General features: G+C 43.7%; 1 protein-coding gene across 1 annotated transcript in view; it reads right to left on the bottom strand.

Annotated features, from left to right (window-relative positions):
• KCNK10 (potassium two pore domain channel subfamily K member 10) overlaps positions 1-16,772 on the bottom strand; it is a 130,757-nt gene that overhangs the window by 33,518 nt on the left and 80,467 nt on the right. Inside the window, exon 4 of the mRNA XM_077780884.1 lies at positions 6,018-6,178. Coding sequence (XP_077637010.1) covers positions 6,018-6,178 — 161 coding nt within the window. The remainder of the gene's footprint in view (positions 1-6,017; positions 6,179-16,772) is intronic.

Genomic DNA, 16,772 nt, shown 5'->3' with positions numbered 1-16,772 from the left:
TCCATGAATTAGCATGACGTGTCCAAAAAATCTTAAACCCCATGTTGGTTTCACAGCATGGATTAATCTATTTGACAGTAAATATTTTCGGCCCACCTGGAAGAGGTTAAGGCAGGATTACTGGTTCAAGTCCAGGCTATACCCCCAACTCACTATGGGCTCTAGGCAAGTCACTTAACAAATCATGGACTCCACTTCTCAGATGTGAAATGAGTCTCACAGAGTAGTGTTCCCCAAAGAGTGACCCACAGGCCATCTGTATCTATATTGTAAGGACCTTTGTCAACCTAGAGTGGGGCTCACAGGTAATCCCTGATATTACTAGTAGTCATGCATTTTCCCTACCTGGAAATCACTTCCTGGAGATCAAACAATGCATTCCAGGCCCCCTCGTAGTGGGTGGGGCTGAGGGACTAGTTGGAGCCAATGGGCTGTGCATGGAGGCCAAACCTCCTAGGGCCATTGTGCAACGCCCAGCTCTCCCTCAGCCTGGACCGTTGCTGGGGCTGCAGCAGCTTGGCAAGGGCGAGAGAAAGCTAGGGTTGTTTGATACCACAGCATAAGATAGTGTCCCCTGACTGATTCAAGGATCCCAAAGACCACCTGATTTATGACAAGGAAGGAAAACAGCTTCCCTATGAGTGGCTAGTGGTTGACAGACACCTGTGCCAGATGCTGTCAGGTGTTTACCCCCAACTTCTTCTCTACTAGAATTCTCATTTTGTTCATCAGCCCCAGGAGACAAAGCATGATTCCTCTGTGCCAAGGGTTCTGAGAGTTTAATAGGCATCAGAAAGCTTGGTGGACACCAACTGCTGAGCTCTAACTTCACTATGAATTTTCAATTCTAACTAATTCCCAGAGGATGCTAATGCTGATGGCCCAGGGCACCACACTTTGAGAATCACCGGTCTAAACCAATCAATCCCACTCTTCGTTGTCAGATCCTCACTTTCTTAATTTCCCTTGTAGGTGGGAATGGTCATGTGACCTCGTTTTGGTCAGTGCAACAGAGGGAAGTCTGCAAGGTAACTTCTGGGAAAGAATTTTCTCCCATACAATGAGATCTTTTGTCTTGCCTTAAATGTGGTTGAGCGGAAACATGATATTTGGTCCTGAGGAAGTCAACTTGCAAGCCATGCAATAACAAGCCTGAGGATGAAAAGCCAACATGCCAAGGACAGCAGAGCAGAAAGAGAGAACAAAACATGAGTACACTTAAGTGATGTTGTGATTTATGATAGGAAATAGATAATTGGTCTTTTTCTCATTCCTGGTACAGACAGGGTTCTGAAACCCTTGGAATTCCCAGGAATAAGAGTAACCAAGGTGTTTTGTGTTATGTCAATGACGTGACTTTTAGATCACCTAAGGATGGGGGCTGATTGCCAAGGAAACCAACCAGAAACAGAGGTTTGGAACTTTCAGTCCCACCCCTTTGTGGAATTTCTGAGTGAACGAGCTGGAGGTTGAATGGCCAATGGCCAATGATTGAATTGATCATGTCTATGTAATGAAGCCTCCGGAAAAACCCAAAAGTGGGGATTCTGGGAGCTTCCAGGCTGATGAACCAGAAAGCTTCTATGCGCTACTATGTCAGGCCCCGACTCCCCCAGGGACAGAAGCTGCTTTATTCAGGACTTCGCCTCAGGCATGTCCGCATCTGGCTGTGGATTTCTACCCTTCATAATCCTTTGTAATAAACTTATAATCTAGTGAGTATACTGGCTTCCTGAGTTCTGTGAGCCATTCTAGCAGATTATTGAACTTAAGGACGGGGTCGTGGGAACCCCTAATCTACAGCCATGTGGTCAGAAGCACAGGTAACGGCCTTGGACTTGTGACCAGCATCTGAAGTGAACGGAAATCTTGTGAGACTGAGCCCTTCACCTCTGGGATCTGATGTGCTCTCCAGGTAGATACACTCAGAATTGAGTTGAATTGTAGGCCTCTCAGCAGGTGTCAAAGAATTGCTTGGTGGTGTGGGGAAAAAATTCACATATCAGAATTGGTACCAGTCCTTAACTTGCCATCAGGGAACTGAGGCACCAACCTTCCTCTGGGCTTTTTGCTCTACAAGGTAGTAAATGTTGAACTTTTAACCCATTGTTAATTAGCATGTGGGCAAGGTCCACTTGCTTGGCCTCGTGTTCCATGTAGAAGGACTTCACCCATTCCAGGCTTCTACCTCCACTGTTCAAGCAGACAAGTGACATGCAGGTGGGCATAGAAAAAGGGCTCTTCCAACTCAGCCCACTTTTTCTCCCATTTGAAACCATCGGCTACATAGAAGCATACTTTGTTTTCTTCTCTATGATACAGCAAGGTTAGTGGGGTGACCCTGCTCTCATTAAGGAGGACTGTGTTGCCAGTGAAAATATCCCACCCTGGGGCGCCTGGGTGGCTCAGTCAGTTAAGCGTCCGACTTCGGCTCAGCTCAGGTCATGATCTCATGGTTCCTGGGTTCGAGCCCCGTGTCAGGCTCTGTGCTGACAGCTAGCTCAGAGCCTGGAGCCTGTCTTCAGATTCTGTGTCTCCCTCTCTCTCTGACCCTCCCCTGCTCACACTGTCTCTCTCTCTCTCAAAAATAAATAAAACATTAAAAATAAAATATCCCTCTCTAATCCCCAGAACCTCTGGTATGATAAGCTATTGTTTCTACAGCTATGTTATGTCATATGGCACAGTTGACCTTAAGATAGGGAATTATCGTGTGATCTAATCACACGAGCCCTTAAAAGCAGAGCACGTTCTCGAGCTGGTGGCAGAGGGGCAGAGGGAAGTCAGAGAGATAGAAAACACAAGAAGGATTCCATGATGGCTTTAGATGGAGGGGCCATGTGCCAAGGAATACGGGTCATTCCTAGAGGCTGAGAATGGGCCCACCTGACAACCAGCAAGGAAGCAGGAATCCCAGTCCTACAGCCACTGGCAACTGAGTTTTGCCAAAACCTGAATGAGTTTGGAAGCAGATTCTTCCCCAGATCCAGAGCCCAAACCCAAGATATGCTGAGCATAGCCCCCAGCCACACCTGCCCGGACTTCTGACCTACAGGACTGGGATATAATAAACAGGTGTTGTTTTAAGCTTCTGCACTTGTGATAATCTGGTACACATCATTATAAAACCAACACCACAGGGAAGTCCTTCTGATCCAGGGCAAAGTGGTTAATAAGTCCTTTTGGCATCAAAACAAAAGGTACGTTCTCTGATTAGCTTATCAGCAATAGAGCTGACATTTTAATCTCCATCTGACTTCTGTGTCTATTTCTCAATTAGTTCTGAGTTTCAGAAGGGAAAAAAGGGTTTTATTTATTCATCCGCTATAAACCCCAACAGGCGGGTATTTTATTACTCTGCAGCCCAAAGCATTCCTAAATAATACATAAAACCCCAGCAATTCTTTAAAATGAAGCTCAGACGTGGGATGTGGTAGAAGGACCCAAATCATGTCACCTTAGAATACAGACCCCCAGAAGGTGCATTTTCTAAAGACTTAACCCTTGAGCGGGTGAAAAAGAAAACAAGGACCTTCCCCACAGGGGCTAAATTCCACAAGCTTTACTGGTCTATGCCATTTTCAATTTTCAACCTATCGCCTAAAAGGACCAGGCCTTTGAGATGTAGTGTGAATGAATGGCAAAGACCTTTGAAATTTTCCACCCAAACTACAGACTGCATGCAAACTGCAGAATCAGTTGTTTGTGTATTCAGAAGTCCGTTTATACTCTTCCGGAAGTGCAGTCACCCCTTCCAACAGCACCCTCCGATGGCCTGCAAACGCATACATCGCATGCTGCCAATTCGATGAGATACTGCTGTTTCCTTCCTAAAAGACTCCCAGTCCTTGATGGCACTGCAAGGACCTCAGTGCGCCATCAGCATAAAAATTAAATGCAAGGTTTCCAAGGCTCCGCCCAAGAGTCCTTTGAAAGATCCATCTGAGAGGCAGCTGTAAGGGAGGGAGAACTATTTGTAGATCAAAATTCACTAGGGGAAACTAAGTCCCCAAATTCAGTAGCAGATGTGGTCAGAATGATTGCAATCTATGCCTTCATTTAGAACACAGTAACTGGGTTTTTTTTTCCTAACGGGGAATTTCAAAAGCTTTTAGTGCAAGCCTTTCTGTCTACAAATTAGGAAACTGAGATCTGGAGAAGCTACATAAAAATAAAAATGCCAGATCAGTCATTTCCCCATTTGAATCCTGTTCTTCTGAGTGTTCAATCCACCAGATTTGTTTTTGTCTAACTCAGAGGGGCATGAGGCCATGGCTAAAAAGGCACCTCCAAGAAGTTCAAAACAGCTCTCGGAGATGGGGTTTCCATGTCTGGTTTAGGGAGACCTGAACATCTGAGAAGCAGAGAGGCTGAGCCCTGACGGTTTCCATGGTGACCGGTGAGCCCAAGTGCTTGCTCTAATGAGGAAGCTGGCCAGCCAGCAGCCCAGGAGCAAAGGTTATGGGACATTCCAAGAAAACCCATGTGCTGCCGAGCTCCTCAGATGAAATCTGAACAAGTGGCTATCCTCCTAATAAGGGCTTCTTTCGGGAGACACACACACAGCAGATCTGAACTCTATGTGTCTGGCTCTGTGTCAAACTCTTTTCCATACATTATTTCATTGAATCCTCACCAAAACCTTCTAAAGTGGATTCAAAATGTATCCCCCTCTTTCGCTGATGAGTAAATGAGGCAGGATCACCGTAAACCCAAGATCACTGAGCTCCTAAAAGGCAACTGTAAGCCAGATTTCCTGCCCCATTCCTCCGGTCCAGTTTAATGCTCACCTGGGGAGCTCCCTTGCCTTCTTCTAAAGAAAAGTCATAATTTCTTGTCTCGGAGAGAAAAACCAGGGAAGCTTCAGAAGTCATCACTGATCTACCTTTGCCCATCACTGTTAGCATCTGAGGAGGTCTTGGATTGTCATTTTTATTTTTTGCTTTGTTTTGTTTTTGAGAGAGAATGAGAGCACAACACGTGAGCAGGGGAGGGGCAGAAGGAGAGGGAGAGAGAGAGCCTTAAGCAGGCTCCACACTGAGTGCACAGTGCTATGCAGGGCTGTATCTCGCAACCATGAGATGATGACCTGAGCCAAAATCAAGAGTCAGATGCCTAACCAACGGAGCCACCCAGATGCCTCTCAGACTGTCATTTTTTAAATATTAAGTCATCATCAGAAACAACTCCCTGAAGCAGGCTTGAAAGACTTGAGAATTAGATCAATAATGAAAAAGAGAGCAGAAATGACGTTGCACCTAAGCCAAACAAGTTATCTATAAAATCATATGGATCACTGTGAGTTAAAGGGCATTGGGAACCTACCCCAATCACATATCCTTCACATACTGATATATTCCTTGAGTTGAGTTTTTGTCCCTTGTTTATAGGTGAGTATTCTCAAGTGGAGTAAAACCCACTTGACAACAGCAATCATCAACATCTTAGTATAAATGAGTACATTAGTGTACTATTGCTGAGGGAGCATTCAGAAGTGGGGGGTGGGGGTAGAGATAGGGTGGGGCCATGAAGAGACAGATAACAAAGCACAACGCAGTATCTGAACAAGGCAGGCTACTGGAAAGGGTCTTACAACCCAGGATTAGCCTAAAGACCCCGTATGGGAAATAAAGAGTAAATAAGTTCTAATAACAAAATAAATGGGTTTACTCCTCTACTTTATTGCAAATACACTTAGAAACCAATCTTCCATCTTTAAGACGGAACTAGGTATGCCTCCTATCTTCAGAAAACCTGTTTTGGCAAATCTGTACTTAACCTTCTTGTATGGTGATTCCAGAAATACACTGAAAGAAGAAAGCTGCTGAGAGAAAGGAGTTTAGGCACAGTACCTGTGACCACCACTGGCCAAAACAGGAAACATGGTCATAACATTAAACTATCCCTTTAAAAGAGACAATGATACAGTAACATCCTGATAATTCCTTCTGGATCCTGTCAGGCTAAAAAGCCAATTGGACCACAGATGTTAGGGTTTAAATAAATTGAGTACTCACTCGAAAGACCTTCTCCACTCTCGCAATGCTTTTCCCAAAGATGGTTCCAAGTTGGTCTCCAATTCCAGCCAATAAGAAACCAAAAAGTGGAATTCCAAAGATGGCATATAAAATACAAAAGATTTTGCCTCCTTCAGTGCTTGGAGCAATATTCCCATACCCTGGTGAGAAATATCAGAAAGAGAGAGGGAGAATGGTGAGGTGGCAGAGAAATCAGAGTGCTGAACCAGAGAACTCACAGATATGCTGAAGGATTTCTGTGCTTCCACAGTGCCTGAGCCTTGGGGAGTAGAGCTTCATTCCAAAGGCCCGCTAGCATTCAGAACCTTGTTCCATTGCTTCTCTCCCTTCTCTCCTTAGAAACAGTTTTAAGGAGATCCAGCTTTCCTGGATCTTAATGTGTTTAATTAGATGACACTTTAGGAAAATTAGTAGTCACCCAGAATTGCATTGCTGATGGAAATTGGTACCATCCACTTCAGAAACACCAAGTATCCTGGACATGCCTGGTTCAGAGAGACATGAATATCCACGAAGGTTCACCATTGCCCTTTTTAGATTTGAAAGGAGCTTCTCCTTTGTAGTCTCATCTCATGTGCATCCCTTCCACCTGACAGACTGGCTATCCCCAGCATATGACTCTACAGGGAGATATATACTCTGCACTAAGGAGGCTCTGTGGCCGAGCACAAATTCAGAAAGGACCCATGGGTCATACAGTCCCCCCCTGAGAAGCCTGAAAACTGCAGAGCAGGGAAGGAAGGTTGTTCCTCTTCTCACAGGGACAGTGATGTTCAGCTCTGCTTGGCTTTTTCTCTTTACTGGGAACTTTACATCATCTCTGGGTCCTGCCTCTCTTCCCACTAGCTTCTTGCATCAAGGGCTTTCAGGCACTAAATACATGTTTATTGGTGAATGGAATGTTTGAATATAAAAGAATCTTTTTATAGCCATTTCTATAATATATATTTCAAATAGTGCTGGGGCACCTCGGTGGCTCAGTTGGTTAAGCCTCCAACGTTGGCTCAGGTCATGATCTCGTGGTCCATGAGTTCGAGCCCTGCAAAGGGCTCTGTGCTGCCAGCTCACAGCCTGGAGCCTGCTTCAGATTCTGCTCTGTCTCTCTCTGCCCTTCCCCCACTCATGTTCTGTCTCTCTCTGTCTCTCAAAAATAAATAAATGTTAAAAAAATTTTTAAATCAAATAGTGCTTAGAAACACCAGCACCTTCATTCTTAAGAACTTTGCAATTACATAAGTAACTTCCACTAGATGGATGAGGCTAATGAAATTAGGGCTGGGGAAAAAAGGCTATGGTGTTAGCATGATTTATAGAGCTATGAGAATCTAAATTACTTGATATTCAGTTTCATGTCAATGAGTATTGCAATGTTATGCTAACTAGCATCCAGACAGCCATGCAACTATTCTCTCATATTAGGGTAACTCATGTGGGGGCCTGTTCTAAATCCATGTGATGGGGGAGCTACTGGGTTCATGGTTATGGGCATGTTAGGGGTGCAGCGCAGTCAAGGATAAAGGCAAGGATAATTCACCTCCTATGAGCCTAGAGAACTCACTGCTGCTGTCTGCCTTTGCGTGATGAGTCACCTGGCTATTTTCCTTTCCAATTTTCTTGTCAGAATCATTCAAACCTCTTATCATGAATTATCTCAATTACAGTTTCCATTTCTTACATGAGCGTTCAGGCAAGCCTTCCTCATCTTGCATTTCTTTTACTCACCACCATTGCCGTTTACTTGTGCAAAAAAGGCTCCTGGAACTTTTTTCTGGTGCTTTCAGGAACTTGGACAAAACCACTTTTCTAAGAACTGTCCTCTAGAATAATCTGATTTACGTTGAAAGGGAAATCAATGTGCCTACACAGCTTCACTTTATATAGGTGGATATTGACTTGTGAAAACATTTATGACTCTTGGCTGACTGTCTCAGCATTGCCGGATTACTGTCAGAGAACATGGGTTTTCTTTAGTCTGAATATCTCAGAAAGAAACATACTGTAGACACAGCCCAGGCAAACACACTGAGGCTCTGAACCTGCTGAATAATGGGCGTCTTATTAGCCCCGACAAGAGGTACGCACTCTTGCCCCGGCTTTCTGTGAGGATCTGCCCCACCACCTGGGTAAGGACTGTGTTCAGGGAACTTTCTGATGTCATCCAAGGAGCATGACAAAGAAGTGAGAAAACAGAGGCTCCAGATCCACTTCGACCTCATTCCACTTGGTTATCCTCAGATGCATCAAACCTCTACAAATCCCAGTATCAGAGGGGTTCGAGGGAAATGGGACAAATCAGTGAAATGTAAAGTACTATATGACTGCAAAGTAGTATTATTACTGGTAGTATTATTTCTACAATTGGCTCCTTATTTTTTCAGTGTCTCATAGACGAGAACACTAAAATGAAGTGAAAGCGAAGTTTTTGGATAAGGACACAAGTGAAGTAATATTCACTAATATTCAAAAATACCTTTAAATATATTTAAGGCCATCACTTTATACTGGGCATAAGGTAATTGCCATTCTTGAGTAATTCTGTGTTTGTGTGTGTGTGTGTGTGTGTGTGTGTGTCCCTTGACTCTGATGAACTATACGGAAAAGCTGTTGCATTGGAACCCTCAACCCTGTCACTCTGGGAAAATTCTAGACCTACATTTTGGATGTTTGCTCTGAGGCAATGTGAGAGCCACATTCCTGGATTTTTGGCTCCACTTTAGTGGTCCTATTAGACTGCCCGTCCCATCCTTCCAAAATCCTTGGCAGAACTTTGAAGTTGGGGGTGATGGCAATGGAGGCTCATGACTAGAGACCTCAGGGCTTCCTGTTCTGACACTTCCCCACTTACTGACTCTCAGATCTTGGGTATTTACCTAACTTTTCTGCCTCACTCTCATCCTCTGAGATGGGGCTGTTAATAGCACCTGCCTTGTAGCTATTAAAGATGAAATGGGTTACATGCAAATTATGAGTTGCCTGTGGAGATTAAATACATGTAAACCATGACACAAAATAAGCACTCAGTAAGTAGTAGCAATTATCATCTTGCCCGGGGTTTTCTGTAGGAAGGAATCACTTATGAGCAATACGTCTCCAGGAAGATGAAGCCCCAGGAGAAAACAGATGGTTGGTTCCTATCTTCCCTCCAGAAACTCCACTGTTCTCACCCAGAGCCAGGACAAGGGACAAAATGTCTGTAGTGCCAGTGGGGCTGGCGCAGTCAGTTGGGTGGGCCCACAGCTGTATTTGGGGTGTGGGCATCTCTTGGTGCAGCTAGGGCCAGCAACATCTGGGAAATGAGATGGGGTGACATGGCAGCGAGAGAGGCAGTTGGTCAGGGAGAACTAGCCCAGGACACTGGAATCTGGACTAAGCAAAAGAAGTCCAAAGAGCTACTCCACTAACTGACTTCTGGGGACTTCTGGCAGGTAATGACCAGTCAGCAAGGCCTGTCTGTTACAAATGACAAGGACCAAGGCAGGGCTTAGCTGTGTTCACCTCTGGCTAGAAAACAGTTCCAAGCCCTTTGTGAAGAGGAAGCTCATGTTTAAAGAAGACTGCCTGAGTCGTTCACATGTAACACTTCCATTTGCTCTTTAAATGCCAAAGTCAAGTCTTTGCAAAACCATGTGCCGTTCAGCCCTGTTATTTGGTTAAGAGTGTGCATTGTCAAACCACACTGTCTGTGTGACAGACTGGATTTCTGGGGGTACAATCTGTGTACCCACACTAAGAAGGGCCCCATGCTTGGTTTATTGATCTGCTGTTGCCATTTTGATGTCCTTATTTTCTAGCAAGGGGATCATATTTTCATTTTGCTCTGGGCCCTGGTGAATGAAGCTGGGCTCCCCTGCTTACTGGTCATGAGATATTGGCCAAGTTACTTAACATCTCATTACCTCATCGGTAAACTGAAGCTAATAACAGTACCTACTAGATATGCTTAATGTGAGACTAAGAGGGATCATTATGTGGAGCACAGTGCCTGGCACCTAGTAAGCACTCAGTAAATGTCGGCCACAATGACTGCTATTTCCAAAGCCACAGGTTAGTATCCATTTCAGGTGCTGCTTAAGTAGAAGTATCTGCTCAGATACTTTGGCAGGTACAACTCTTAACTGGGGTCCTCGGGCAAGTGACAGTTACTAGCTACTATCTGGGACCTGTCGAGGGACTCTCTCTGATAGGAGTGGAGTCAGGTGACTCAATCCAAAATGCCTTGAAGACCAGCACTGCATAGCTGTTGATAAGAATGCTGTCATTTGCTGCCCTTCTACAAATAATTGTTTATGGAAAAGCATCTGAACAAAGGAGTGAGAGGCATTTCTCCAGCTTAGAAACCCTAATTGGTAGGAGGAACCTACCATCAGAGTCAACAGCCAACGGCAAGTAGGACTGTCTCACATCAACATTAGTTACTGAGAAAGGGGACAGGGGACAGAGCACCTTCAGCAAAGACTGAACAGAGTCTAATCTTCCTCTGACATGGTTTCTATTTTGGACAAATGCTTGAATATAGTCCCTTCGGCTACACACTTGTAAGTCGGCCTATATATCTGAACATAAGAAAACCTTGTTTAAAAAGAAGTACTTTGATGCCTTTGAATACTACTGATGCTTAGAAGGATCACTGCTTTTCAGGAAAGACTTATTCCTAAGAACTCTCTATACACATTCTAAATATTGAACACATTTTTCTTGCATCTGAAAAGTACACAACATCGTGAGGCTCATGAGAGCCTTTCTGGAAAGCAATTTGGCAAGCCTTTAAAAAGTCCATACCCTTTGCCACCACAGCCCCTGGGAGGGGTCCTCCCAAGGAAACAACCAGGGGTAAAGACCACACGCAACACACAAAGACTTCACCACAGTATGACCCTATCACAAAATAGAAACAGCCTTAGCCTCCAACAACATGTGATTATGGTATGGATGGTACATCCAGTGGAATCCAAAAAAAGATGATGTTTTTCGAAGAACCTCAGTGATATGGGAATATGTTTACAATATTATGTCACAAATTATATGAACTCAAATAAATACACAAATGTTTGGATATTTCACAAATAATGAAAAGACAGCTCCTTAGCTCCAGCTAGCTACCCCTACTGCCTGACTCTTAAATAGTGCAAAATTTCTCAAGAACTGGAAGAATCTGAAGACTCAGAGTTTCCTTATAAGCCTTACTACTACGTTTGACGAATGCATTTACCACCAAAAAATTGAAGGAAAAAAATCCCACATTATTTCTTCACCTCATTGTTCTCACCAACATTGTACTAACGCTTTACTTAGAATTCTCTAACTGTATGATTTTATAAAGATCCTCCATTCTAGAGATGAAATTTAGCCAGCTAAGTGGTTTTCAACTTACAATGCATTGTTTTTCAATTAAGAAAAAAGAGAGTCAGAGAGAAAATAATGTTTTTACCATTGAATAGAATAAGGACTCAATCTCTAGCAATAATAGTGAGCCACAAAATGAAAGTGGACTTTTAATTTGGGTTGGGTTTTATTTTTATTTCTTTGTTGCTTGTATATTTGTTTTTAGTTTTCTGTTCAGCACCCACCTTCCCTTCAGATTTTTGGGAAGAGTCTTCATCCCATTCATAGATATGACAGTGTCCTGCCTCCCACTCCAGAGCCTCCCAGGTCCCCAAGACACAGGTACCTGAATCACAGGCTCATCCAATAGGATGTTCTGCCTACATCAGGAGTGAGTGGCCCCAAGAAGGTAGAAGACAGCACCTGCAAGTACAGTGACCAGCACGGTCAGGCAAAGACAATCCAGGCCAGAGGACCCTATGGACCCTCCGTGATCTCTGACCCCTAAGTGTGTATCACATAGAATTTTTTCAGTTTTAGGTAACAGAAAACCCAGTGAAGTCTGGCTTAAGCAAAAACAGAAACCCACTGCCCCCAGTTAATAAGGGGTTTAACATTTATTTCTTAACGCCACATGAGTAGCTCCATCTAAAGTTCAAAAGATGTTAGCAGGACCCCATTTATCACTGCTTTTCTTCCTCTGCTTCTACAGTATTATCTGAAGTCTAGCCAGGAAAATGACTACCAGTGTCTTGGTCCTGTCTCTTTCCAGATTTACTCCAGTAAGAACGAGAGGAAGTCATTTCCTCCAAAGCTCAAGCAAAAGCCCAGGAACTGAGTCTCTTATTGGACTAATCAAGATCTCATGGTCATCTCTGAGCTAAGGACTACGGCCAGGCACATGCAAACTATTGGATTTCTTGATCTAGAAAAGGCAATTCATCCCCTGAGACCTGGAGGCCAAGCATGTGGAAGGGAGCCACTCAGGAAATGATTATCAAGAGACAAGTGTATAAAGTGGATACCTGGCAGCAGAAACCAAGGATTAAGAGTCATTTGCACAAAATCAAAGATTCCAGTGTACATACATTTAAAAGGGCAGCATATGTTACCTATCAAATGTTTCTCATTAGGCAGATGGAACCGCCATTCCCTGTCACAAAAGGTCATGTGGTCAATGAACACTGCTGTTAAATAAACCAAGCCCCTGGGATGCTAACAAGTTGACACGATAAATACCATCAGTGTGGGTTCCAATGAAGCTATGGTGCTTTGCAGTGCCTCCTACAGACCACTGATTTAGCCACTCTATAAGCAAGAATATTGGGATTTTTCCTTTTTCTTTCTTCTTTAACACATACTGTCTCATGGATCCAATACTTGGTACTGGAGTGCATCCATCTTCCAAAATGTACCTCTTGAAGTGTCCCAGACTTCCTCAGTTTTAATCATTTTATTGTAAGTCCTCCAAAAAGGCATGACACATCTCCCCATCTTACTAGCCAGACTGGTGAACACAATTTAACCTGACACTGGTCTTCTCTGATCTACTACAGGGATGCTCTTGGGTGCCATTGAGTTTTATAGCACTTTTTGCCCTTATATCAAATGGTGCCAGGCCCCACTTCCTTTGTGGGGAGGTGTGAGTTGTGGACTAAATGATCTGGTCTTGTCTGGAGTGTCAAAAGGCTTCGAGGACCCAATCCCACTATAGTGTAATGGACACCTCCACCATGTGTAGAGCTAATTTTACAACGTTCGTTCATTTGCAAGTGCGAACATGGCAAGTCATATTATTAGATTAAAGGACTTTCTAAAAAGAAATGCCAATTCTCTTTTATCCCAAATATTCTTATTGCATTCTTGAATGCACCAATGTAGAAACAATACAGGTCTTAAAGTCTAGGTCTAAAAACAGTAATAACTTCTAAAAACATAGAAGCTTATGCCTCTAAAACAGTCCTCGGTCTCCGAAACTTGCACTAATAGGAAGTCGGTCATCAAAGACGTATATCTCCCAAGGAGGGCACACTATCCAACACCCATTGAGAGATGGCCGTGAAGGGTAAGGGAGAAAGAAGGCAGAGCTGGGCCGCAGAGAACAACAGATGAGGGAGGTCCTCCCAGAGGGCATAATACAACTTAATGATGATCCTTCCACCTCTAGGGCTGAGGGGTCTCTTGATGCTTTGTGTCTCCCATTCTTCTGAATGAGAATTTTTATTGTGGTGTGACTAAACTTTTGTAGAGGGGCAGAAAACTCTCATTTTCAGCAGAGCTGGGAGAGGAATATTATCTATAGCTTCCCCCATGTGTGTAAGGATTACCAAAAGGGTTGGACTGATGACACATGGGAAAAAATAAAGAGAAGAAGCACAGAGAAGGAAGAAAAGGCCCATCTGTGGAAAATCCCAGAAAGTGCCGGCAAAAATCCAATTATGAAGGTGAGGCTCTCATTCTGAACTTCAAAAGAGATATCCTTGTTTGTACCAAGTGTAGAGAACAGGGTGAAGAGAGAGAGCAGCAGAAGCCCCCTTGAACTTGATCTGGTTCAGAAAAACCAAAGAGGCAGGACTATACAGAAAATAACCTAGATGGGTCACACTCGGAGGATGCTCCCTCTCTCTCTGACAGCAGAAAAGAGGAGAGTCGAAGATGTGCTACCTGGAAGGTTACCCTACCTCTCCCGGCTCTCTCCCTCCAGCCTCACAGAATCATGCAGACCATAGCTGGGTCAGGAATATCCAGTTTGTTTGGCATCAAGTATTTGAAAAGGAAACCGGCCCAGCATAAATATAAAGCTTCTGTTTTATAAAACTGTGGAAAGAGGGACACCCGGGTGGCTCAGCTGGTTAAGCATCCAACTCTTGATCTCAGCTTTGGTCTTGATCCCAGGTTTGTGAGTTCAAGCCCTGCACTGGGCTCCACAGTGGGCATGGAACTTATATAATATATAATGTTACCAATGGATGAAAGACACTTAGCCAAAAAAACACTGCCCCAACCAGACAAAAAGTATGACCAACTATGAAGTAATCTCCCCCAAAAACCATCGCAGCAAAACCACAAAGCAGAAAAGCAAGAAATCAGGAAAGAAACAGTGAGATAACAAGGGAAGATGTAATGTGAGCTAATGGAATTCCGGAAAGAAATATGAAGGGAAAAATATCCCCTAATGGTCACAGAAATGATAATAAAATTGGAAGAGGCACATGGCAGAATAGGCACTGTGAAAAAACAGAAAGGAAGAGAGAAGATAAGAGGAACAAAATGGAAACCACATTTTATGAGTTAAAAAGGAGTGGCGGGGGCAGGGCTGGTGATGTGTGTCTGGGTGGCTCAGTCAGTTGAGCATCCAACATAGGCTCAGGTCATGCTCTTGTGGTTCACGAGTTCAAGTCCCACATCAGGCTCTATGCTTGACAGCTCAGAGCCTTGGAGGCTGCTTCAGATTCTGTATCTCTCCCTCTCTCTCTCTCTCTTTCTCCCTGCCCCTCCGCTGCTTGCTCTCTCTCTCTCAAAAATAAAAACATTTTTAAAAAAAGTTTTAAAAGGAGTAGATGAAAAATGATAGACATAGAAGACAAGCAAAGAAATGACAATATATGTATAGTCAGAATTCCCCAAAACAGAACCAAAACCACATGGCAGAGGACACGTGTAAAGATGACAATCAAGGGATGCCTGGGTGGCTCAGTCGGTTAAGTGTCTGACTTCGGTTCAGGTCATGATCTCACGGTTCGTGGGTTCGAGCCCCGCATCGGGCTCTGTGCTGACAGCTAGCTCAGAGCCTGGAGCCTGTTTCAGATTCTGTGTCTCCCTCTCTCTCTGACCCTCCCCTGCTCACTCTGTCTCTCTCTCTCTCTCTCTCAGAAGTAAATAAAACATTTTTAAAAAATTAACAAAAAAAAGATGACAATCAAAAACACTTTCCCAAAATAAAAGGGACAAAACCTACTAGTATCAGATGAAAGAGAAACAGCCCTTGTGTAGCCAAGCAAAAAGGTAAAATCACTTATAAAAGGGGGAAAAATTGGGCTGGCGTCGGGTTTCTCCCTAGGAGCACAGACATCAGAAAAGAATGGATTATCACCCATATGACCCTTAAAAAAGAAAATGTGAGTCACAGATTTCATTTCCAGTCACACTGCCCTTGAGGGTAAGGCTACCATTTTAAGCAACGCAAGGATTCAGGGAATATTTGCTCCTATGAGCCATTCTTTTTTTTTTTTTAATGTTTGTTTATTTTTGAGAGAGAGAGAGTGCCAGCAGGGGAGGGGAAGAGAGAGAGGGAGACACAGAAACCTAAGCAGGCTCCAGACTCTAAGCTGTCAGCACAGAGCCCGACACGGGGCTTGAACCCACGAACTGCGAAATCGTGACCTGAGCCGAAGTCTGGCACTTAACCAACTGAACCACCCAGGCGCCCCCGCCACAAGCCATTCTTAAGGCAACTAATTTAAGATGAGTTTGAACCGAGCGAGTGGTGATGAGCAAAGCCACAGCAGAAGCACTAGGGCTGAACATTCACAATAACTAACTGTGGAACCGGGACTAAACCACGTGTGAGTATCAGGTAACAGAACAGAATGTAAATCATACACCCTGACGTTATAGACTGATGAGGTGAGCAATACTCAACAGCCCAAGTGCGAAAGAAGTTGAGACACTGAGTAAGTTCACTGACTGCATTATATGTCACAGCTGAGAGCCAAGAGTTATTCGATGTGGGCAAATCATCAAATAGAAGCATAAGCATATTTAATGTAAAAGTAAACATGAAAAGGATGTCATCAACTAAAATTGTGTGAGAGAAGGAGAGATGTCTTCACCTATGATAGGGACCTAACAAATACAGCTTACAGAAGCGAATACTAAGTTTATTATATATGGATGTAATTATAAAGTGAACCTGTGACACAAACACATAAAACTCCCCAAGAATCAGAAACAAGACACTCACAAATATGAGACAAAAATCAGTGCAGGGAAGAGGTAATGGTAGCTCACCATCGGAGCAGTTATAAAGAGCATTTACCTGGTCAAAATAAGGCAGACCTCCATTGTTGATCTAATTAAACCATATTGGGAAGATAGGGGGATGGGAAGATAGGGGGACGGGAAGATAGGGAGACAGGAAGATGGGGGATGGGAAGATGGGGGATGGGAAGAGAGCCCCTCTACAGACGGGCAGAGGGCAAGAAAGAGAACTACAGGGAACTGTGGTCCCTGAAACCACAGACAGTGTCAAACTCTATACAAATTGTTTCTTCCTATACATGCATACCTATATTATTAAAGTTTAATTTATACATCAGGCACAGTAAGAGACAACTAATAATGAAATACAGCAATTATGACAATACATTGTGATAAAAGTTATGTGAATGGTCTCTCAAAATATCCCACTGT

The sequence above is a fragment of the Crocuta crocuta genome, unplaced genomic scaffold, assembly GCF_008692635.1.
Source record: "Crocuta crocuta isolate KB4526 unplaced genomic scaffold, BGI_CrCroc_1.0 scaffold299, whole genome shotgun sequence".
NCBI classification, from domain to species: Eukaryota; Metazoa; Chordata; class Mammalia; order Carnivora; family Hyaenidae; genus Crocuta; species Crocuta crocuta.
Note: the sequence above shows the minus strand (reverse complement) of the source record. Positions and strands in the feature narration are given on the sequence as shown.